At 39.7% G+C, this 25,205-nt stretch overlaps 1 protein-coding gene across 1 annotated transcript in view; it reads left to right on the top strand.

Annotated features, from left to right (window-relative positions):
• Nucleotides 1-25,205, top strand: part of SPAG17 (sperm associated antigen 17) — a 220,660-nt gene that overhangs the window by 63,211 nt on the left and 132,244 nt on the right. The window contains exons 5-15 of the mRNA XM_059928865.1: nucleotides 5,764-5,950; nucleotides 7,462-7,656; nucleotides 9,386-9,567; nucleotides 13,670-13,831; nucleotides 15,030-15,120; nucleotides 15,330-15,442; nucleotides 19,395-19,532; nucleotides 19,621-19,734; nucleotides 20,335-20,485; nucleotides 23,917-24,144; nucleotides 24,240-24,458. Of these exons, the coding sequence (XP_059784848.1) occupies nucleotides 5,764-5,950; nucleotides 7,462-7,656; nucleotides 9,386-9,567; nucleotides 13,670-13,831; nucleotides 15,030-15,120; nucleotides 15,330-15,442; nucleotides 19,395-19,532; nucleotides 19,621-19,734; nucleotides 20,335-20,485; nucleotides 23,917-24,144; nucleotides 24,240-24,458 (1,780 nt within the window). The remainder of the gene's footprint in view (nucleotides 1-5,763; nucleotides 5,951-7,461; nucleotides 7,657-9,385; nucleotides 9,568-13,669; nucleotides 13,832-15,029; nucleotides 15,121-15,329; nucleotides 15,443-19,394; nucleotides 19,533-19,620; nucleotides 19,735-20,334; nucleotides 20,486-23,916; nucleotides 24,145-24,239; nucleotides 24,459-25,205) is intronic.

Genomic DNA, 25,205 nt, shown 5'->3' with positions numbered 1-25,205 from the left:
ATATATAGTCGCTATGAGAAATACTTTACATAGCAGTACTTCTTGATATGCTACCAATTAAACATACATCCACTGTTAAATGGAAAATGCAGAACACTGGGTTATACAGAGACAACAATAACGATTACATTAAAATGATGCCTAAACATAATTTGAAAGAATGCATTTATAATAGCCTCTTCACTCATCTTCTCTGGATGGTGGAATTGTGATTTTTGTAAGTTCTCTATGTTTTTTTTCAATTTTTCAATAATGATTATTTTTAGAATTTAAAAACATACTTAAAGAAGTAAATCAGAATTTAGAAGTACTTTTTATTTTATTTTATTTTATTTTATTTAAAAAAATTTTTTAACATCTTTATTGGAGTATAATTACTTTAAAATGGTGTGTTAGTTTCTGCTTTATAACAAAGTGAATCAGTAATACGTATACATATGTTCCCATATCTCCTCCCTCTTGCGTCTCCCTCCCACCCTCCCTATCCCACCCCTCTAGGTGGTCACAAAGCACCGAACTAATCTCCCTGTGCTATGCGGTTGCTTCCCACTAGCTATCTATTTTATGTTTGGTACTGTATACATGTCCATGCCACTCTCTCACTTCGTCCCAGCTTACCCTTCCCCCTCCCCGTGTCCTCAAGTCCATTCTCTAGTAGGTCTAGAAGTACTTTTTAAATGCTTTTGTGAAAGGAGGGAGATTGATATTACTAATTTCAATGTTACTGGAAATTAGTTTAAAAGATGCTTGTCTCCAGGGTACCAAGTGTGGCCTTGCTAAGGGAATACAAAGGCAAAAAGAAAGAGAGGGAAAGAGGGCATGGAGCAGAAAAAGGAGCTGAGGGAGGTGAAGTACACGGAGAAACAGAAGAGCATTCAGCTAGTATTATTCAGCCCTTGGAAAGATGGAGTAGAGAGAGGGCAGACAAGCATGGTAAAGAAGGTTGCGAGGACGTTGAAGGCTGAGGCTACAGGAGAACCATGGAAATAAAATGAGTTTGAGGTTTGGAGTCACACCAACTTGTGTCTCTACCACAGCTGTGTGTTTGTGAGGGAAACTGTGGGTCTTAATTTATACAATGGGAATAAAATTACCGATTTGGCATGTTGCTTTGTGAGAACAAATTAAAGACGATGACGTCTGGAAAGCATGTATCACGCTGTATAGCTGTGTCTCTGCTAAGTTACCACTTACTTTGAAATTTTGGTTGTGATCAGCCTTGCTTTCTCTAGGATCCTAAGAAACCTTACAGGAGAAAGGGCTCAGGAAGTTGCTTACCTTATAGAACCCCAATCTTTGCTAGAGAGACTCCAAAGCAATGAAAGCTATGTGTCTGCACAGGTCCTACACCCCACCTAGGAGAGCCTGCAGGGCCAGAGGGCCCTTTTACTGCCTTACTGTGACACAAATGTCCCCTGCAGTCAGGAAATGTTTTTTGGAATGATGGAATATGAATGCATGTATAAAGGTGAATGAAATGAATGAAGGTGAACTTCACAATAATTTAATCTAAAACGGTTTCTTCTCTTCAGTTCTAAAGATCACCCTGCGATTTTATTTCAAATGATAGCTGTAGAAGTTTCTGGCAGATTTTTTTTTGGCCAAGTTGGGACTTCTCTGTGGTGAGGCTAGCTGTCCACCTCACAGCTGCACAGGTGTTTTTCCCTCTAGTGGAATCACCATGATCCAAGGTGTGGCTGGGAGAGCGCCTGCTTGCACGAGTCTCACTGGTACCTCCTAGCTGATTGGAGTCAGGGGCACTGATTTGGGCTCTGGTTTCATTTTCAATGAACAATCTCAAAATTTCCAATAAGCTCTCCACGTTGGCAGAGAGTTCTACCATATTTCTTCAGTAAGCTTGCTCTCCCACTTTCTGAGATGACTCACATTCTCTTCTCTAGTCAAACCTCCTACCTCATACCTGCCCATCTTGAGTTGATAACCTTGCCTCATCCTTCACTTGAAAACATTGAAACATTCCCCAAACACCATCAAGACCTCTCTCTTTCTTGCACCTACACCCAGCCACTCATCCCATCTTTGCTCCTTTCATTAAACTGAGAAATTGCCTTTCTTCCTATCAAAGTCCAGTTATTGACACATTCTCTTCATCTTATCCCATCTTTTCTCCTCAAGAACTTTAGTCTCCCCCGTGTTTTCAATGTCCCCCTCTCTGCTGGCTCATTCCATCAGCCTGCAAACACAGTATCTCCTGACTTTACTTACATACGTACATAGCTTGACGTTTTACTCCCCTTCCGCCCACTCATCCACTGAACAATCTCAGATCCCCAGTTCCCCTTTACAAACAAACGTCTTTTTTTTTTTTTTCTTTTAAGGCTGTTCTCTTTTTCTTTTTTTTTTTAATGCATTTACATTAGTTTTGTTTTTTACTTTTTTACTGAAGTATAGTTAATTTACAATGTTGTGTTCATCTCTGCTATACAGCAAAGTGATTCAGTTATACATATATACATGCATTTTTTAATATTCTTTTCCAATATGGTTTATCAAAAGATATTGAATCTAGTTCCCTGTGCTATACAGTAGGACCTTGTTGTTTATCCATTCTCTATATAATAGCTCACCTCTGCTAACCACAAACTCCCACTCCCTCCCTCCCCCACCCCCTTCCCCTTGGCAACAACAAGTCTGTTCTCTATGTCCATGAGTCTGTTTCTGTTTCATAGATAGGTTCATTTGTGCCATATTTTAGATTCCACATATAAGTAATATCATATGGTATTTGTCTTTCTCTTTCTGACTTACATTACTTAGTATGATAATCTCTAGGTCCATCCATACTGCAAATGACATTATTTCGTTCGTTCTTATGGTTGAGTAGTATTCCACTGTATATATGCACCACATCTTCTTTATCCATTCATCTGTTGATGGACATTTAGGTTGTTTCCATGTCTTGGCTATTGTGCATAGTGCTCACAAGGAAACTTCTTGAAACCGTTGTCCACACAAGTGGTCACCCAACTGTTCCTGCCTCTGTGTTCACTACCTCCACACTCCACCATAACTGCTCCCATAATGTCGCCTGTAACTCCCCATACTTTTCAGTCCCTTGGTTCTCTAGCTGCATACTCTGTAATTTTTCCTACCTTCTAAGTCACTTCTCTCTTTTACCCACATCCCCTCCTATACCCAGTTGGTAAGTATTGGAGTTTCCAGCGTGATCCCAGGTTCAATTCTCATATTTCTTGAGACCTCTTTCCCCAGGGGGGTCTAATCTCTTCCTGTGCAGTTAACTACTATCTCTGTGTTACCCACACCTGAATTTGTAACTCCAGCCACAACTCTCTTCTGAGAGGAGAACATGTGTATTCAATTGTCTCCTTGTCATCTCAGGAGCATCTCGGATTTAACAAGATCTTTCTGAATAGTCCGCCCACCTTAAGTAAAAATTATTTCTCACCCCAATGCTTCTGTCTCTGTGAGTGGCGCCATCAACCAACTTGTTATTCAAACTAAATCCAGAGCATTATCGTTGTTGCCTCCTCCTTCATTCCTTGTCTCTAATCTTTCAACCCCTGTAATTTCAGCATCCACAATAGATCTTAAATCCATCTACATTTCTCCACTCTACCAACACTTTAAACTGAGTTACTGTTAGGTCTTATCTGGACTATTGCTAGAGTTTCCTTACTGGTCTTCTGGTTTCCTGTCTTGCAAAATCACAGTAGTCCTCCATTTAAACCCTTTATGGTCTTTCCAATGCATTTTTAATAAAATATAAACTTGTGAACCAGCCCCCACCAAAGCCCTGGATGACCTGGCCCATGCCCTGCCTTCCCCGCCTCATCCTGGCCACTCTCTCCCTTGCCCACTATTCTCCTGCTATACTCACCTCCTTTCAGTTCCCTGCGCATACCCATCTCCTTTATAACTCAGGGCCTCTGGCACACACTTCACCTTTCCCCTGCTTCTCACATGGATGCTCCTCATCCTTGAGGTCTTCACTCAAACGTCACTCCCTCAGAGGCCTTCCATCACCAGCTTACTAGCGAGTGGTGAATTGTGTGTCTATTACTACATTGGGTTTTATCCTTCATAAAATTCATGAAAATTTTCAATCATACTTTTGTTTCCCTGTTCATATGCTTTTATCTCTTTCTTCCCCAGTAGAGTAGGAACTCAAGGGGATAGAGCTCAACCCTATTTTTTTTCATGCCTTTATTGGAGTATAATTACTTTACAATGTTGTGTTAGTTTCTGCTGTGCAACAAAGTGAATCAGCTATATGTATACATATATCCCCATATCCCCTCCCTCCTGAGCCTCCCTCCCACCCTCCCTACTCCACCCATCTAGGTGGTCACAAGACATCGAGCTGATCCCCCTGTGCTCTGCAGCAGCTTCCCACTAGCCATCCATTTTACATTTGGTAGTGTATATATGTCAATGCTACTGTCTCACTTCATCCCAGCTTCCCCTTTCCCCAGTGTGTCCTCAAGTCCGTTCTCTACGTCTGCGTCTTTATTCCTGCCCTGCCACTAGGTTCATCAGTACCGTTTCTTGAGATTCCATATTTATGCATTGGCATATGCCGACCCTATTTTTATGGGCCAATTTGTATCTGGTGCAGAGAGAAACACTGGGGCTTTTCATACCTCTGTACTTTCCCTTGTGCTTTCCTTGCTGCCTCTATCCAAGGCTATTAGTGACATCTGCAGCCTCCACTGATATTTCCCTCTGTTGAGGAGCAGGTGGTGGGGAGGTCGAGTTTCCCCACCACTGGAGCCACAGGTGCCAGGCATGCACAGAGGGTCCATGGGCACCTCTGATGCTTCCTCCGGGTGCTATAGCTAAACTGGGTTTGGGACTTCCCTGGCAGTCCAGTGGTTAAGACCACACGCTTCTACTGCAGGGGGCGTGGGTTCGATCCCTTTTCGAGGAACGAAGATCCCACATGCCACGGGGAGTGGTGAAAAAGATTAAAAAAAAAACCCAAAAAACTGGGTTCTCTGGAACCGTCAACATCCAGAAGCCACGTAGAGGAGGCAGACGCTCCTCTCCCCTCCTGTGCTACCTTCTTTTAGCTGGGTGCCAAAGCAATATATCTTCTACTTTCCTTGTCTCTAACGTCTTAGGACTGAGTTCTTCAAATTTGGTTTCATGGCCTCAGGAAAATACAGAACCCCCAATGTTGCTACAGTAATTTAGTTTAGTTATTTTTGTGCCCAACTTTGTTGAACATGGGAAAGATAAATAACATAAGCATATTCTGGATCTTCTGTATGGTCCAATACTACCACGTCATTTCAATGAACTCAACCTATATGTATTTATAACACATGAATGGAAAGTGTAATTACATTATGACATAATGTCCAAAGGTTTTGGCAATTGTTTGAAAGGAAAACCTTTGTTAGACCCAGATAGAGACCCCAGGGTTAGGCTACTTGATAAACTTAAGTCCCTGCCATCACAATGTACTCAGAATCCACCACTCTCCCTGCCAGCCACTAACTGAGGTTGTTTATTAGGCCAAGGGGGGCTCCTTTAAGATGAATTCCCTTCCAGAAAGATGTGTGTGTGTGACAGTCTCCTAGCATCCACCCCTCTAGTCTTTGTGCTTGATGTGCCTTCTCACAGCTTAGGCTCAACCTGGAATCTCCACTATCCTGGCTTGAAGAATGAATCAGTGAGTAAAGGAGTGATTGAATGAAATAAAGATTTAATTTACCTGACAGTAGAAAAGCCATTGCCTGCTCACTGTATGGTTTAATCAAAAGTATTCTGTCTTTCCAGGTGATAGAAGACAGATTTAAGGTAGAAAAGGATAAAGGGAAAGCAAAATCTCCCAAGGAGAAAAAGTACCCAATGGCCAAGGTTGCCAAAGGAAAGGGAAAGGACCAGCCTGAGGCAAACACAGCAGTAAAAAAGACCACCCAGTTAGTAAGAAGGGGAGAAGAGGATGACACCAAACATTACATTGGTCAGTAAGATGCTCCTTTCACTTGTTGCCTGATGACCTACAAACTTGAAAATTCATCATTCCAAACACTATGCTTAATCTTCCCCAGCCTTTTCACCTTTCTAAAAGCATAAATCCTATACTCCCCATGACACCCTAATAGAAAAATATTTCTATTTGCAATACATTTTTGTTTTCAGCCAATATTTCTTTAGCATGTGTCTTTCTATAGGCACATTTTCATAGTGCAGATAAAAGATGAATTAACTAGCTGACTGTGCCACCGAGGAGCTTACTATCTTGTTGGGAACATTTGAGAAAGTCAGAAACACTTATAAGGCAAAGTAAAAAGTGATTATTGTCACGAGTGTAATACAGTGGTAATAAAATCAGACCTGTTAACTTGTGACTCAGAGCACGTGTCTTCCTGACCTCAGCTTCTCCCACCATCTGTCCTAGATAGAACAACCAGAATTTTCTTTCATTTAGATTATTCATATAAAAAAATGATTTGACTTGGGCAGCTATGAGTAATTCATTGCCGCCTTCCCATGAACCCAAGTGGAGCTACTGTTTTTTATTTGCATCGTATTTAAATGAGATGGCACCTCTTCACATCCTTTGACAGTTTGACTCCCCTAATATATCTCTGCTCTAAACCCACTAGACATAGAAGCAATTATATTATGGATTCCGTGAGCAGTATCAATACTGATTTGTTTTAGTGGCTGAAGAAAAATCACTACTTGAAGATAAAAAGTTTGTGCACCTGTTGCTCTATTTTTAAATTGATCTTGATGAACCATTGTGAGACATCATGTTTTTGTGTACCATCTAGTATTGATATTAAAGTACAACAATTATTGTCACCCCCCAGAATCTCACATTCTAATATAAACTCATGTTTTGACACTTATAGAACAGTATAGCCAGGACAAAATTGAGGAGAAAAATGTTAGGAAAGTGAGCAATATATATTTTTTAATTTGAATACAATAAATATATAGTTGCTACATAGCCCATACTCAGCATGCACACCTATTGGCATAAACACACAGAATGCTTTGGTAGGGAGTTTGTTCATAGTCAATATTTCCCTCTTCTGTAAACACCTCTGCATATAAAATACCACAAAGCTGCAGCTACTTGTAATTCAGGAGTAAAGCCAGATGTTGCTCAAAAGAGATTAGAACCAAGAAAAATTACAGCCTAGACTTTTTTTTTTTTTTTTTTAGAAAAACCCAAGCACACATTTTCCATGACGACAGGCCCTCTGTATGTTTGTCCTCCTATTACGCCTATGTCTCATTTGCAAAAGTGATTTAATATTTTGTAAAATGGCCGCAGCCTTCTTACTGGAAGGGCAATAATGAAAACCAGTCAACATGACTGCATTCCAGCCAACCGGACTGCTTTTGGCAAGCCCGAGGGATGACAAACGCATGCATAATGTATAGAGCCATTGAACTGGCTGAGTGCAACCTGTTCTCTTTTAAAATGACGGCTGCTCTTCTCTACGGTATTTTGAACAGACGATGAGCCAGATGACGGTGCCCAGCATTACATTATAGTTGTGGGCTTCAACAATCCTCAGTTATTAGCGATCATGACTGAGCTGGGCATTCCCATAAGCAGCGTGATTAAAATATCATCAGAGAATTATGAACCTCTGCAGACACACCTGGCAGCAGTTAGCCAGCAGCAGGAAAGTTTTCTTCAGCCAGAAGGTATGCAGTCTGCTACACAACTTACTGAATCCTTCAATATTACCCACTGTCCTTAAGGTACAAATACAATTTTCTGCCCAAACCATAGTCATACAATACATACATTATTAAATCCTTTCGAGACTTTGAGTTGCTATTTATGCCACTTGCACTAGCCAGGTGTTGTAAATTTTGCAAATTCAAATCATACCCTGTGTTTCTATCCCTGTGTAGCCACAGAGAACATAGACTTGGTTATCCAACTATATTTCTCAGGAATTTTGCTCTATAACTTTTACCTAAAGCGTGAATGGGATGGACCATCTGTAGATAATCTATTCTGCCAGAAGCCACAGTCACCAAATGGCCCAAGGGAGGTCATAGCCTTGGATTCTTGCTCAGCTTTGCTACTGGCTTATTCTGATAAATCAGAGGGGACGCTTATCTTCCAGGCCTTAGACCAGGAAGCTGTGGGATGAAGTCCCAACTACACTACTATTCAGCCACTACACTACTATTCAGACCTCAGGGTCTTCATCTAAGGGAATCGTACTAGACTCCCTCTGTGGGATGGGAACAAAGTCTACTGTCTACTTCAGATAGTAAAATTAGGATGCGGTATAAGCCTGCGTGACCTGGAAGTCCAAGCTCTTTTTGCCATATGCTATTGTGCTTTTTTGTCATTTATTAGTAATATCCTTTCACAGGGCTTTGTAACTTATACAGCCGCATCCGGATTTCTATAACACAACATTTTTTAAATTGCTGTTCCAGGTTAGAAATGGCTACCCCTGATAATAATAATAGCTACCATTTATTGGGCACAGGCCTTGGGACTAGCCTCAATGCTAAGGGCTTTAAATGTGTTGATTCATGTAGTTTCCATGACAACCCTCGGAAGTATGTTTTATTATTTCCATTTTACCAAAAACGACCCTGTCTAGAGGCAGCTATTATGTAAAAGAGTTGAGATTCAAACCTAGCTATTTCTGTCTCAAAGGCTAGTTGTAACATTCAATAACTTATTATTGAAGCCAGTGAGAAAATGCTGCATAAACTCCATAGTCTTTGTGTTAAAAATATTTAATATATAAAAATAAAATCATAGAAAAAGAGACTTTACAGTAGAATAGTGAGATCTTAGTAGTAGAACCTATTTAGTTATAGATGGAAAAACCAAACCATGTCAGGCAAATTGTCAAGTGTAACTTTATGGAAAACCGTCATTATTTTATACAGTCAGAGCACAAATGCCCAGAGAAGCCAGTAACTATTTCAATGTGACCAAAAGTTAACTGAAGCAGAAATCATGGATCCAGTCTGTTTTTACCCACGTGGGAAGGAGAACTGGATCAACTGCATTTCTAACCAGTTATGCAGCAAACAAATGCTAAAATAGTCAAAAAGTGATCTGGCAGAAAAACTGCTCCTATATAGATACAGTCTCAGAGTGATGGAAGTATTGACCATATTTAGCTCCCCAAATGTGTGACCTTATAATCTTTCTGGGCCTCAACTATAAAATAAAGGGGTGGAAAAAGCTCATAGTTAATAACAATTTCAGGAGTAAAATCCTCTGATATTTAACTATATAGTCTAGGTCCAAACACTTCCCAAAATTACATTTCTTTATTTGCATTTTCTGGTACTGTACAGACATCGTGCAATGCACATGACTCACCACAAACACTTAAAGTGGGAAGAAATTCGACACTCTCATTTTGTAGTATAAACATGTTGCTCTTATTAGATATAGAAGCTGAAAAATTGAAGAAAGAGAATGACATAAAAGAACTTGAAATCTTCTGGAAGTACTTGGAACCAATCCTGAATAATGAGAAACCGGAAACAAATCTCTTTGATGTCGCTCGGCTTGAATACATGGTCAAGGCTGACAAGTTTCCTTCCGACTGGTCGGACAGCGAGATGTTGGTTAGTACACGCATTAATGAGAGTGACTAGTTTGAACATTTGACACTGTGGTTCCATTTACTCCATTCATTCATTCAACAGATATTTATTAATCACTGTCTACAGAGAAGGCTTTGTGCTAGGTTCCTTTATCTCCAAGACAGTGATCACATTGAACGCCCAATAATGGCTATAGCCTGATTCTTCAGCTTTTAGTGTATGAATTAATGACAAAGGAATAAGATGAGATGAAGATAAAGGATGGTAGTTATTTTATTTGGTGACGTGGCTTTGCTTCATACCTTAACAATGTTCTAGGTGGTAGAGTCTTAATATACATTAATTGTGAAGATAGTAAATTTTACAGTTTGTCAAATTACATTGTCTTTTTTTTTTATGTATCAGTTCAAAACATTGTTCTTCTAGGCCCTTGCTTTTATTGCCAAAATTGTATTTTTCATGTATTTTCCCAGCAAGGTCTATCTTAATAGAATGACTTGACCCCAGCCCAACAGTTAGTAGACATTTCCTGAGAGTATTTATTGGCCCCTGCTATTGAGGTGCTCGCAGAGAGGCAAGACCAAAACCATGAAACAGAGAGACAGTGTTCAAGGTGCCACGCACCTATGTGTTATGTGAAACACACTCTAAGTTTCCTGTTAATTCAGAAAAAGAAGACATGGGATGCTTTGAAAAGTAACAAATGCTAAATACATGCGGGTGTTTTTAAAAAGAACATTGAGTAACTATTTATCGTTGTTGGGGAAGTTATCCAGGCATTCCTGTTGTAAAAAAAAAAAAAAGAGACCTCTCAGGTCTCTTTCTGGTTGACCCCCTGTCCCAACAAACAGGGGCTCAGGAGTGTTGAATCCCTTGCAGGGTGATATATATCAGCATTAAAGGGAATTGAACCGAAAGCAGAGTCTTGGAGATGGACCACATCAAGTGTGCCGTGAAGGGAGCCGGGAAAAGCAGGGTGGAGGAGGGGGATAGGTGTCTGTGGGCAATGACTGTGGGTAGCTGCCAAACAAACAACCAAACCTTGTGTAAGAGGAGGAGAATGACACCAAAACCGGGAGCAGTTTCCGAGCCAAAGGGTAGGCTGCCCACGGCCATGGATTGGAGCGTGGACAGTTCTCACTATGAGAGTCTCTGATTCTGTTACCTTGAAATGGATGTGCACCGGGTGAAGTAAGTGAAAACACTGAGGAGGGAAGCCTAGATCTGGACCTTGAAGGATGGGCAGGATTTGAATTAGTAGCAATGGAGAGATCAGTTTGAGTTACAGAGACTGTCAACATAAGGCGTTAGATGTCACCACGTAGAAACAGAACACTTAAGTCTGGTACCTTGGCAATAGTAAGAATAAATATAAGCCTTGACCTATATGTGGAAGCAACGCTGAACATAGAAAAGCTGTGGCTGAAGGCAGAGCTTGTTGTAGGCAGAACTGGTTACTGTGGACTCTCTTTGCTTTGTGTCGTCCCACTCCTTCATCTAGATATCTTCCTCTTTCCTGCTTTGTCTTTCACTCCCCTGCCTCTAAACCTGAGCTCAGAAAAGAGTCCATCTGTCCTCTACTACTTCGTGTTAAGTTGGGCCGTGTTTCTCTATCCCAGAGATACTGGCATACCAGGTACCGTCATACCATGACTATTCCATCCTATTTTATTGGAATTCCAGATTATGCCCAGCAAACGTGAGATATGTTTGAGAAAGAGGTCATATCCCTGGGATCCTGAAACACCATCTGAAAGACAGCTTTCTACTCTTGCTCTATAATAGACCAGCTCTTCTCCTGAGAACATAAAAATCTATGCCTAACTTAAAAACCCACATCCACAAATTTAAGTTTTGTGGAAACAGTCCTCCTCTCATTTGGGCCAAGTTCTGGCCACATACCTTGTAAAGAACTTATATGCAATTTTGGTTCAATAAGGCCTAGGAGATCCCAGCCATACAGATCTTGAATTCTAATTCAGAGGAGGCAATACCAAGAGTCTTCTAAGGCAGCCTCAAACCAAGAACCTTTTGCTCCTGCTCTAACTAGGGCTGCCTTCCATGTGTCTTATTTACTCCCCAGGCATAGACTGAGAAGAGCTGATGTGCATTGAGCCCAACGTAGAAGACATTCTGTTGCATCATCAGTACATAGATGTGAACAGCAAGGCACACAATTGCAGCTCCAAAAGACCCAGCACCATTCCCAGCATCCTGTTTCTTATTCCAGTGTTAACAACTTAGTGTTCATCAGAAGATTTTAATCCCTCCATTTTTAAAGACAGTAAATGTGACTATATTTTCCTTTTTAAAAATAGAGAGTGGAAGAGTTTAAATGGCAATTAAAGTTCATAAATTTCATGTTGAAAAAAATAGTATCAGCTTCGTTGAAATACTGACTTCAGAACTAGAGGATTAATGTCTAGGGTCTCTAGTTGGGCCATGAAGGTAAGTGAGGAATGAGACCATTTAGCTATGCTGCCCAACTGGACACACCGATCTTCTATCGGTCACTTTGCAAATATTTATTGAACATCTCCTTCACGCCAGGGCTGCAGTCTGGGTCCAACTGCAGTAGACTTTTCGGCCAAGGCATGCCTCTGTAAGGTATGGTTTGTGAGTGAACAGCCCAGCACGGAGGATGACGGGGAAAGAAAGCCTTGAAAGTGATTCAGTAATAGACTTGGGTTACAGAAGAAAAGGCCATTGGATTTAATATTGAAGGTCAAAATTCATTTTCAACTTGGGATTACTTACGAAATATAAAAGTAATAAACCTATTTCTAATGCCAGTAGCCTAAATACATGGTGTAGATACATGGTGTCGCACTCTCCGCTATATCTGTAAGTCGATAATGGCCTCACATCCGAGCCAGGAGCCAGCCAAGTATTCGTAGTCCTTCTTCCTCTCTGGAAGAAGGAAAGCATTAGTACCCTTGGCTGCAAGCAGGCAAGCTGTATTTCTGCTGAACCCAGGTAACGAAAGCTTTATATCAAATAAATGCCCATCAAGAAGTGCTAACCACCTATGAACGACATCTGCGACATCTCAAGTTAAGCCCTTGGTTGCTGAAATAATTATCTGGCTTTTAACATGCGAGTTGCCATTTGATTTAAAAAGACATTAGCTAGTTACCCTAAGGGATAATAGGGCAGAAGCTTTTACTATATTTCTTATAAATACAAACAAACCAAAATATGTTTATATGCCAGAATGTGGGCAAAGAATATCAGCTTGAAGCTTAACTGAAGAATCCTGTCTTAGAGGGGACACGTGAAGTCCAGACTGACAGCTGTGCTGTGAGGATGGGCGAGGTTTGGCACTTGCCTGGTCTCACGCCAGACTGTGATTCACTGGCTCCCACCAGGTGCTTTCTCGCCCTACCTTACCGCTGTGGCTTGGACATAGGAGGAGCCTATTTAGTCCTTCTTTGCTTTCAAGCAGACACACCTAGTGATAACAGTGCTTTTCCACTTCTGGAAATGAAAGCCTAGGTAATAGAGGTATCTGATCCATAACCCGCTTGCCAGATCATAAAACTTGTGGGTATTATAGTAGTACTAGTCTATCAGGATGTCTTAGGGTTTTTTTTCCCTAAAGGTAGCACAGGTGAGGAAAGGAAGGAATCCTGATTGCACACATACTGCAGTGGACTTGTGGGGATGGTGCGCAAAGCCGAGAGGGTGATTTCCATTGCGATTCTTGTGTCTGTCGCCAAGCAAGAGCTCATCCCCAGCTTGTCTTGGGCTGAGGATATGGAAATTACCTATCTAATGAGTTGCTTTAGGAATGGAGATACCTAGAAAATAGGCCACATTGCTGAAATGAATGAATAGGGCACTTTTCACCTCGTTGAAGCATTAATTAGGCTCTTAACAATACTAGGCAGCCATAGGCCCTCCAAAGGGAACAGTCTGCATTGTGGTGAACAAGAAGGGCCCGAAGTGTTCAGCAAATGAAGACTTGGTCACCATGACTGGGATTCAGTGGTTTGGGGACCATCTGGGGAAGGGCTTCCCTGTAAAAAGTGATAGGTTTGGCTATAAGGGAGATACAAATCATGCATCTGATTCCAACAATATGAAACTAAGGACTAATTGTCATGAATTCTCTCACCTGTAGCTGGAATTGGGCACCAACATTTTTGAAAATATTGCCTGTTTGATGTACGACAGCCTGGATTGGAAAAGGCAGCACCAGCACTATTTGGAAAACATGCAGCTTATTAACGTCCCACAGGTGGTTAGTGAGAAACCTGTCTTAGAAGCTACGTTGACTTCTGAGGTAGGCATATGCTAGAATGTCTTTAGTTGGCCGAATGATTTGCTGAACAACTTAATTTTCACGTTTATAAAACATGAAGAAAAAAAATCGCATAAATACTGGTAGCAAGGGAACACTGCCTGCTGGGATTTAATGGGTGAGGGTGGGATCCAGGCCCCCAGGCACAGCATTAAAGGGCATCCATGTGATGGGGGCTTTATGAAACCCCCAACTACCTGCCACACACAGAGGGGATGATAGAACCCACTTTTCAGCCATGGAGCAATAAATAACATCTGGAACAAGGAGGGCTACTGATAACTTAATCACCATGTTATTTTAGCACCTACCATGTGCTGGCACTGTACCAGGTGCTGGCGATACTGTAATGAACAAGACCCATCCTCTCTCCTCCTCATTGTGGTTAACCTTTAAAGGGGAAATGGCAGTCAAGTCAAAGGTGGTTTCAATTTAGCATGATGAGCGCTGTGAGGACAGTCAGCTGAGCTTGCAGGAGAAGCTATAAATACGGCACCTAACCTGCTCCTGAGCAGAATAGGATGGAGAGACGGGAGTCGGGAAGATGTTATCAGGCAGGGTAAGTAATGTGCTGAAGGCTGAGGATGAATTGCCTGGGCAAAACCTGACTGGGGAGAGGGACAGAGTGGTATTCTCAAGAAGGGGGCAAAGACGTACGAAGACATGGAGGTCAAAGAATAGAAGTATTGCGTCCAGGACCACACCACGGGGTAGGGCAGTGCTCTCAGGTCATACATGCAAAGTGGAGAGCAGCAACACGAGCTGGAAAGGCGGGAGCCAGAATGTTCTTTGGTGCTGAGCTCAAGAGTTTCGGTTTTATCCTGAAGGTTGTGGGAGAACCATTGAAGGATTCTTAGAGGGAGAATGGCATGATTCTGTGTCACCCCGGGGTGACACAGAAGAGAAGAGAAGATGCCCCATCTTCCCATCTCTTTCCTGGCAATTTCTCAGTGGGCTCTGTTAGGAAAAACTGAAAAGTGTCCATACCCATTAACTTCTTTCCTTCCTCAGACAAAACCCATTTATTTGATCCTAATATTAGCAAATGATTTTGTGGTGTGAACATAATCATACAATTTCAGAATCCCGGAATCCCGTCAGAGTCCCATTATACCAGCATTGAATGAAAGCATCTCTCAGCTGGATGTTTCAATTGTTTTTTTAATTATTCTTATTTTAGCCCCCACAAACTGTTGCTGTAACCCCTGGAAAGAAGAAAACACAACAATGTGAAGAGCTGCAAGCTCCAGCTCCACCACCACCACCACCAGGCATGTATGAAACCTGTTGCTGGAGGATCAGTGCCAGGAGCTGGTGCTTTGAGGAATGACTGTCCTTGGTGTTGCTTTCACATCTCTCTCCACCTCAAGATCCTACATTTATCAGTGCATGATCAGAGTTTGAATCTGTGGATAAAATTTTGATGGGAGAAACAGAGAACACATCTTAATTGAACAGCGGTATTTTGTATCTTTTACAGTGGCTTCCGTCATCACAAATGAAGTAGACATGCGATATTACAATGATTTGCTGAATCCAATTCCAGAAGAATTCATTTCTGTGCCCTTGATACTGCATTGTATGCTGGAACAGGTAAGTGGATACACGCTGAAGCTTTCTTCCCAGGTGGGCAACCTTGAGTCAATCACTTCATCTCTCTTTGCTTCTGGGGTTTTTTTTGTTTTTTTTTTTTAACTGTTTTAAAATTATGCTCATAATACCTGAATGCATTCTCCTTTGCAAAGGTTACAACATTCTAGATAAAGCTAAAATCTGCTTTATCAGCTTCAATCCTCTTTTTCTTGCTACATTTTGGAATGATTTTATATAACTTTCACTGAAGTTTTGGTAGGCATATCTTTAAAACTATCAGGTGTTGTTTTAATGAAAGAGAAAGGAGTTGGGCAGGTGGGTGGGGTGGTTAATGGTCCTCAACTGCATTTAAAATTTCTTTTACACTTGTAGATTTAATCAGATTTTTCTATTTCTGAGGGCAATTTTAGTCATTCGTATTTTTAAATGAACATGTCCATTTTATTTGTTTTCAATATCATAAAAGTTCTTTATTCACTAATATACATTGAAAAGTTTTCCTCTGTATCTAGTTATGTTCTTTTCCTATGACTGATGTTATTTATTGGTGCCCTCTTTTTTTTGATCATGGATGTCAATTGTATATCGATTATTGGTCTTTTCAAAGAACCAGCATTCTGTTTCACCCAATCCACTCCTTTTTACTTTTTATTTTATGAATTTCTTCATTTATCTTTATTATTTCCTTCTTCCTACTTTGTTTGGGTTTATTTCGTATTTCACTTTTACTGAAAGCTCACTTTGTTTATTTTTAGTCTATTTCACTTTACCTAAGGCTATGCATTTCCTTTTGAGTATTTCTTTGGCTGCATCATGATGCTTTCAATGTATTCAGTTCTAAATCTTTTAATTTCCACTGTTTATTGTCCATTTCTAATTTTATTGCATTATGGTCAATAAGCATGATCTGGATGTTAAAAATATTTTTTAATTTCCTGGGCTTCCTGTGTGACCTGGTGTACATGGTCCATTCTTGTGAGTACTGTATATGCATTTGAAAAGAATTTGCTGTTAATTAACTCATTTAATCCTTAGAACAGCCCTATGGAGCAGAAACTATTTTTATTCCTCATTTCTCAGATAAGGAAACTGAGGCCTAAAAAGTTAAGTAAATTATCCAAGTAGTAAGTGACAGAAACCGCTTTTGAACCTCGTCAGTCTAAGTGGAAAAGTATTTTGATAGCATTGCTCTGTTGTGGTCTTCACTTCTAACGCTGCTCATGAGAAGTCTGATGTCAATCTGATACTTTTTCCTTTGTAGGTAATCTATTTTTTCTTTCTGGCAGTTATTAGAGTTTTTTCTTTTTCTTTTTTTTTTTTAACATCTTTACTGGAGTATAATTGCTTTACAATGGTGTGTTAGTTTCTGCTTTATAACAAAGTGAATCAGCTACACATATACATATATCCCCATATCTCCTCCCTCCAAGGCTACGTATAGTTATGGCTTTGTTTTTTCATTGCCTCTGTGATCTAAAGGATTATAATCTGGTTTCTGATCACATTCTGAGTTAAATCAAAATTCCTTGTGCTGGTCCATAAAGACCCTAAAACTATGGTTCTGGGATGTTTGTCATCTCATCTCCTACCCCCCATCTCTCTCCCTCTCTCCCACACTCTCTCTCTCTCTCTCTCACTACTGGTCATCTACATAGACCTTCTGGTTTTTCCTCACATTCACTAATTACACCTTAGTTTTTTTACACTAACTTCTCTTCCTAGAAAGTTTTGTTCCCACATGTCTGTCTGCCTGGTGGATACTCCTTGTCATTCAGTCCCCAGTGAAAGTGGCATTTCTGAGATAGGCTTTCTCTGACCACCTGATCTAAAGAAGGCCCACAACAACACAGAGTGCTCTCTACCACTTCACCTTGTTTTATTTTCTTATCAACAACTGCTCTTTAAAAAAAAAGAATGTTTATTTGCTTTATGTATTACCTTCTTCTCACTAGAAGGTAAGCTCCATGCAAGCAGGGACCTAATCTAGTCTTGTTCATTGCTCTCTGCTCAGCACACAGTAACCACACCTAGCCCATAGTAGACCCTGAATATATATTTGTTCAATTAAATTATATCTTCAAATATTATTTCTTTTGATTTATCCTAATTATTATTAGACAGATGTTGGAATTTCTAGTTTTTTCCTCCATGTATTTTAAATTTTCTTTCAATTTTACCCCTTTGGGAATTTCAGCTTAACTTCCAACTAATTTATTCTTAGGTGGAGTCTAGTCTGCTACTGAAGTTTTGTTTCAACAATAACATTTTTAATTTATAAATTCTCTAATTTCTTTTAATAACTGTCCTTCTTATTTCATGTATGTAACATATTCCTTTATCTCACTGAATATTAAAATAGTTTTAGACTCTAATCATCTGTTACCTCCAACATACATTTTTATGCTGTTGACTTCTTTAGTTTTCTAACCAATTAGGTAAGCACACTCATATTTGCCTTTAATTATTACCCTGTAAGGCTTTTGGAAGACCAATAGTTTTATTATATCAATAAATTTGTAAAAGTTTAATAGCCCTATATGGCTTACAGTATCATCATTTTATTTATCTTAATCTTACTTATTTTATTCAACTCAACTCAAAGCAACAAATATTTATTAACCATCTACTGTTTTCTGTGTACCAAAGGGGACAGTTGATGAGCTCAGTGCCTGACACATAGAAGGCTCCAATAAGAGATACATGTTGACTGAATAAGTGCTTAATAATAAAGGGATGAAAAATTGAAATATAAGAGGAATCGGGTGGGATTTTATAGGAGGGGATATTAGAGTTTAACATTTCAGAGATGGAACAGTTCTGCATGGTCCCTTGTGATTGGAGAGGGTCCAAGAGATGGTAGGAAGAGAGAAAGTGGAGACAGGAGTGACTCTTTTAAAAGTAATGTGTTGATAAACAGTGAAGAGTATACGACTATTTTGTTATTGTTCTCAGCGGGGGGGTTGCCTCCCAGGGGACATTTGGCAACGTCTGGAGATACTTTTGGCTGCCACAATTGGAGGGGTACTACTGGCATCAAATGGGTAGAGGCCAGGGATGCTGCTAAACATTCTGCAGTGCCCAAGATAGCCCCCATGACAAAAATCTAGTCCAAATATCTTTAAATTTCAAGGTTGAAAAATCCTGTAGAGTGGTGTGAAATCATAGAGGATGATTTTGGTATTTAAGGTGAAGAGAACAGTTATAAATTAGGTGCCTATCTTGATTATATTTCAACTTCTTGTTTACCACGTAAAATTGAACAAGGCATTTAATCTTTCTAGGCCTCATTTTCTCCGTATTAAGGGGAATATTACCCTTCACTGATCTCACCATGTATAACTTTTCTATCTTAAGGACTTGACCTGAATCGCAGTTCCTCCCAGTAAGCAGCCTTGGGCTTGGGGCAGTCACATAATTTCCCTCACCCTAATTCCATTTCTGTAAAATGGAAAATAATAGCTACTCAGCAATATTGCTGTGAGGCTTATGAGGTAATGTATGTGAGGGTGGCCCACACAGTGCTTGGCATGTGGTAGGCACTCAATAAATACTTATTGAATCCAAAGATGTGAGAGCACAGTTTTGAGTGCTTTACAAGAAAGAGTAAATCATTAAGGAAAATTATATTAATATTGTTAGTTTGATTTCTACCATGGTAAATTTTCCTGTTTACCATTTGCATTTTGTGTTGTCTATTCTAGTACATGTATGAAAATTATATATACTTTAATAATTTAATATATATATAATTATATATAAATTAATGTTTTAATGGATTATAAACATTTTCCCTTTTATTTTGGTAGTCACTGGTAATTATACTGCCACTTTGTATAATCACCAAACTTTTTGGTAGAAACTGCCTTGTTTTTACTAAAAGCAGTGGAAATACATGACTATCGGTAAGGAACTGACCATTAAACCGATTCCTCCCAACTCTTTATATCAACAGGTTGTGGCAAGTGAAGAAGACCTTGTCCCACCGAGTCTGGTGGAGCCGCCTCCCAGAGCAGATGGGCTGGACCACAGAATCGCAGCTCACATCATGTCCATCCTGCCCTCTCTCTGTCTGACAGAGAGGGAGAAAAAGGTCAGATGGTGTGAGAAAACCAAAAAGTGTGCGTGCTTTGAAAAGTATGAACTGTCTCTTTACATCAATACTGTTTTAATTTGAATAGAACCTCCATGAAATATTCTTATCTGAAGAGGAAAATGAAAGCAAACCAGTGCCCAGAGGCCCTCTCCTACTGAACTATCACGATGCCCTCGCCCACAAGAAATACGTGCTAAAGGTAATAAGTAACCAGGTTACCCTGAGGATAATGGATGCAAAAAAGCTCATTAGTAATTATTCAGTTGAAGAAATCTTAATGAGATAGCTTTACCAATGCTAATAACCAGTAATGTACGAAGTAGATACCTGCTTGCAAAGTAAGATCTCAGAAAATGGAAATGAATAAAGGAGAAATTACATCAGCCAAGAAAACTGGCCTAAGTACAGAGGTCCAACGGACCATTAAATTGATTGTGACTACACCAAATTTGCATTAAAGCCTTGTAGTTATTTGCTTTATACATCTGCTAATATGAAAAAACTAGTGGAGGCCAGAAAAGGATCTCAGAAGGGAGGGAGGAATACATTTGAGACTTTGGCAGTTTGTCACTGTGAATGAGGAATCCATCATTTGTGTGCACCAAGAACCTCTGGCAAAGTGAGAACTAGCTTTTTTGACCTTCAGCAAAATACCAACAGTTTGTCTTCCCCAATTACCATTGATTTCCCCTGTTCCCAAATAATGAGAGCAAGGGTATCATGTTTTGCCTTCTCCATATGCATAAGGCACTTGACAGCTTATTTTAATGTCTTCTGTCATGTTGCTCTTTTTCATCAGGACCTAAAGAATTTTGACCTGGTTCAAATTGAGCAGAAGATGCAGTCTAAGTTGCCACTGTGGGAATTCCTTGAATTCCCTCTGCCCCCGCCATGGAACAGCACGAAACATCTAGCTACAATTCATGAGCTCATGCACTTTTGTACAAGTGGTGAGTACATTGCTTTATCGTAGCTTAAATTCATTCATTTATGGTCACGTGTGCCTCTAACGATTACACCCCCATCTGCAAAAAGTATTTTGATTATTGACCTTTCAGAGGCTGGGGTGGGTATTTTGATTGACTGTACTTTTCTTATCTTGAATAATGTCATTAGCAATAGGATGATAGCTATGATGCATAACATTCTTCAATTTGATGCCCTGGCTTTTCTTTCCACTGTGTTTCTACAACAAGCATAATCCCCTTCTTTATTCCTCCTCCCCGCCTCCCAATCCCACATCCCCTCATTGACATCATTGGAGATGACATGGTGGTCCCCATCCTGGTTAAGAGGAGAACTTAGAGTACCCCCTGTGGTGTGGTGCTGAGAGTGTTAATACTAGTTCACCTCCTCTCAAAACAGGAAGGGCCATTTTCTGCTCTTTGAGGACAGTGGAAAGAGGGGTCATTAAAAATATCAAAAATCAGCTTCTCATTGCAGAGTTCATGGGAATTTTATGATATAGACAGTCATTTCCTAAAACATATCCTATTTCCACTTGAGGCGATATGCAAATACCTTCCTGCTTATAAGAAGAAATATGAAATTACATAGACATCTTGATTTGACCTAGAAAAGAAAAAAGCATGTGCAGATTCTTCCTTCTCCTTTCATTTCTAACTCTAAGCAAATTATGAAATATTTTAACCTTGATTTCTTTTCTCATTTTTTTAGTAGGCTTAGTAATAGAAAAAGCTAAAATTTTTAATACTGCCATGCCTTCACCTCATGGAAATGTGGGGTGTAGCCTAGTGGGCCTGGGTATGTCATGTCTATTGTTTACATAATCACCCTCTTCCTGGTGTCCTGAGAACATCTGGCCTTTACCTCTATCCTGCCACACTCCTATTCTCCTTCTGCCCTGTGATATGATTTCATTCTCTCTCCACCTCAGTTCTACCCTCCACAGCACAGGATTCTTGGGGGTTTTTTATATGAACAAGCACATTTATTGAATCATTTTTTTTACAGTAGCAAAATACTGGAAACAAATTGAATGTCCATCAAAAGCTCTCATTAAAATATCAGACACCTATGTGGTACAAAATCATTTGACTTAACAACAATGAGGCATATCTATATCATGATGTGGAACAGTCTCCCAGATAATTAAGTTATAAAAGGAAAGGAAATAAAAGATAAGAAGAGTATGATTCGTATGCTCACATTTGCTTTTGTCTTTTATGGGAGAATATGTACACATTCTTTTTTATACAATTTTTAAAGGTCACACTCCAGTTACTACAAAATATGAGCTATATTCCCTGTGTTATACAATACACAAGATTCTTGTTTGTGTTGCCACCACTGAAACTGCCCACATATCCTGCTCCCATATCCCATCCCAAACCCTTGTCCCTCTGCCTCTTCTCCTTTTCTCTTTCCTCATGCTTAACACGTCCAAAACCAAACTCTTGATTTCCTCAAAACGTGTCCCTTCATGGTCCTCCTTATTTCAGTAAATGGCGTCTATTTTCTACCAAAACCTTGGAGTCATCCCTGGTTGCTCTTTTTTCTCACGCCCCACAACCAATCCCACCACATCCCTCACTACCAGGCCAGTCCAGCACCACCTCTCACTTGGACTATTTCAATAGCTTTGCAGTTGGTCTCCAGGCTTTCCCCATTTTACCTACAGTCTTTTCTTCACACAGTAATGGGAATGACCCTTCTAAAATGTCAGTCAGATCATGTGCCTTCTTAGCCCAAAACCCTCTAGTGATCACCCATTTCCCTCAAAGTATTAATAAAATCTAAACTGTTCTGCCACCCACTTTTGGAGCTCATCATCTGTCAAGCTCTCGTTGTTCTACTCCACTCTATCTAGTTGGCCTTACTGTGATTCCTTGGACAAGTCACTTGCACCCCTGCCTCCATCTCTGCATTTGCTCTTTTCCAGATATCGATATGGCTCCCCCACTTCTTTCACATTTTTGCTTTACTTGTTCAGAGGGCTTTTTTCTGGCTACCTTATATAAAATAGAAGCCTCTCCCCAACCATTATCACTTCTTATCCCCTCACCTGGCTTTATTCTTCTTATCATCTCTGATACACTATACACTTACCTGTTTATTCTGTTTCTAACTGCTACAATGGGTACTCCATAAAATCAGGAGTTCGTTGATTTGTTTACTGCTGTGGTCCCTTTACTAAAGTCACTGGCAACTAGTAGGTGCTCAAAAAATATTTTTGAAACGAATGAATGAACAAACTTAATTCTGTCACTTTTACCTCCTTCCTGTCTCTCTTCTGAATTTCCTTGTATTTTTTCCAAAAGGAACCTTCCCGCTGCCCTCACCTCTGTTGGAGAGGAAGTGTAGGTGACCTCTGATTCATTGATCTGTCACTATCATTTCACCTTCCCTCACTGAATTCAATGGTTATTTGTTAACACCTACCTCCCACCTCTCTATCTTGAACTTCTAAAGCACAAGAACCAAATCTTTTCTTTGAATCTCAGGCAAAGAAAAATACATAGAGTACAAAGCCTAATACATAGAAAACAAAAACAGGTGAGTAATTGAACGCATGAATAAATGCTATAGAAGAATAAATACACAAGTTAATATAGCCCCTGGAAGGCTCATAACCTTTAAAGTAAAATTATGAAAGGTACTGTACCAGTTCATTGGGTGGAAAGAGGCCTTTTCTTAGCCTGAGTGAACAGAAAAGCCTACTGAACATAACAGCCTATGTTAGACACGAGTGAGTGATTTCTCTGTTTTAAATTACAACAGCAGCAAAAGGTGCTTTTGCTTAAAAATGACGTTTTCTTAATTTATTTATTGAAGTATAGTTGATTTACAATGTTATGTTAATTTCTGCTGTACAGCAAAGTGGCTCAGTTATACACACACATTCTTTTTTACATTCTTTTCTGTTATGGTTTATCCAAGGATATTGAATGTAGTTCCCTGTGCTATACAGTAGGACCTTGTTGTTTATCCATTCTGTATGTAATAGTTGGCATCTACTAACCCCAAACTCCCAGTCCATCCCTCTCCTACCCCCTCCCCCTTGGCAACCACAAGTCTGCTCTCTATGAAAAATGACAAGTTTTAAATATATTCAACCAATATGATACCCCGGAAAGTCCATGTGAATTAATCTGGACACCTAATATTCATTCAACTATGAAGCAGTTTGTGAGCATTATCTTGATAAATTATATCTTGATTGTGCAGCTTTCTTATTATTAGTTACCTTTGGTATTTGTTGCAGAATTGTGGAGCCCGTGTGTAAAGTCAGGTCAACACCCATCATGGCGTGACTCCTTTGTCATTTTGGTGGACTGACTCCCTGGTTGTCCCTCTTTTAGCCCTGTACCATGTGGTAATAAAGAGCATTCCTAGCAGCACTTGTCCTACTTTCTTACAGAAGTCTTGAGCTGGAATGAAGTAGAACGAGCCTTCAAAGTGTTTACTTTTGAGAGCCTGAAACTCTCTGAGGTTGATGAAGAAGGGAAACTGAAGCATTCTAGAATGATGTATGGGACAGATTCTGAGATGTTCAACATACCATGGGACAACCCTGCCAGATTTGCTAAACAGATAAGGCAAAAATACATCATGAAAATGAATACCCAAGAGACCAGACAGCAAACAGGTACACTGCCTGGAAGGAACAAAAAGCATTCTCGCATTGTATGATTGTCCATTTGTCTAGCATTGTATCTTATGGATCCTCTTTACACTGCCTAGATAGTGGAATCAAAGACAGAATTTTATTTCTGGATCAGAATTGGTCAACATCTATGCAAGATGATGAGATCAACAAAGAACCTTCCGATCCTAGTCAGCCTCATACTAACAATATGAAGTATTCTGACCTGGATAATAGGAAATCCTTAGACTCCGATTACAGAGAACCGTCAGAGCAGGAGAACAGCTTGAAGTCGCAGCTCCAACCTCAGCCTTTGAGTAAGTAAACTTGTGTCTCTGTGTGTGTATGTGTGTCTGTATGTGTGTGCGTGCGTGTGTATAGACGCTACTAGAGAATGTATAAACCAAAAAAAAAAAAAAGATTCAAGATGCATTATTTAAATGCCTCCCTATTTCAGTTGAAAAACTGTTTAATATCTAAATTATTTGCTTAATTAAACTTTGTTACTGAGTGTTGTTAGTAAGTCCTCATTATTTAAAAAAAATTTTTTTATTGAAGTAGTGTTGATTTACAATGTTTCTGATATATAACAAAGTGATTCAGTTATATATATATATTCTCTTTCAGATTCTTTTCCATTATAGGTTATTACAAGATATTGAATATAGTTCCCTGTGCTATCAGTTGGTCCTTGTTGTTTATCTATTTTATATATAATTGTGTGTATCTGTTGATCCCAAACACCTAATTTATTCCTCCCCTCCCCAAGTTTTCTATGTGAGCCTCTTTCTGTTTTGTAAATAAGTTCATTTGTATCATTTTTTAGACTCCACATATAAATGATATCATATGATATTTGTCTTTCTCTGTCTGACTTACTTCATTTAATATGATCTAGGTCCATCCATGTTGTTGCAAATGGCATTATTTTATTCTTTTTTATGACTGAGTAATACTCCCGTGTGTGTGTGTGTGTGTGTGTATACCATATCTTCTTTATCCTTTCATCTTTCAATAGACATTTAGGTTGCTTCCACGTCTTGGCTATTGAAAATAGTGCTACT

The sequence above is a fragment of the Balaenoptera ricei genome, chromosome 1 (genome assembly GCF_028023285.1).
Source record: "Balaenoptera ricei isolate mBalRic1 chromosome 1, mBalRic1.hap2, whole genome shotgun sequence".
NCBI classification, from domain to species: domain Eukaryota; kingdom Metazoa; phylum Chordata; class Mammalia; order Artiodactyla; family Balaenopteridae; genus Balaenoptera; species Balaenoptera ricei.
Note: the sequence above shows the minus strand (reverse complement) of the source record. Positions and strands in the feature narration are given on the sequence as shown.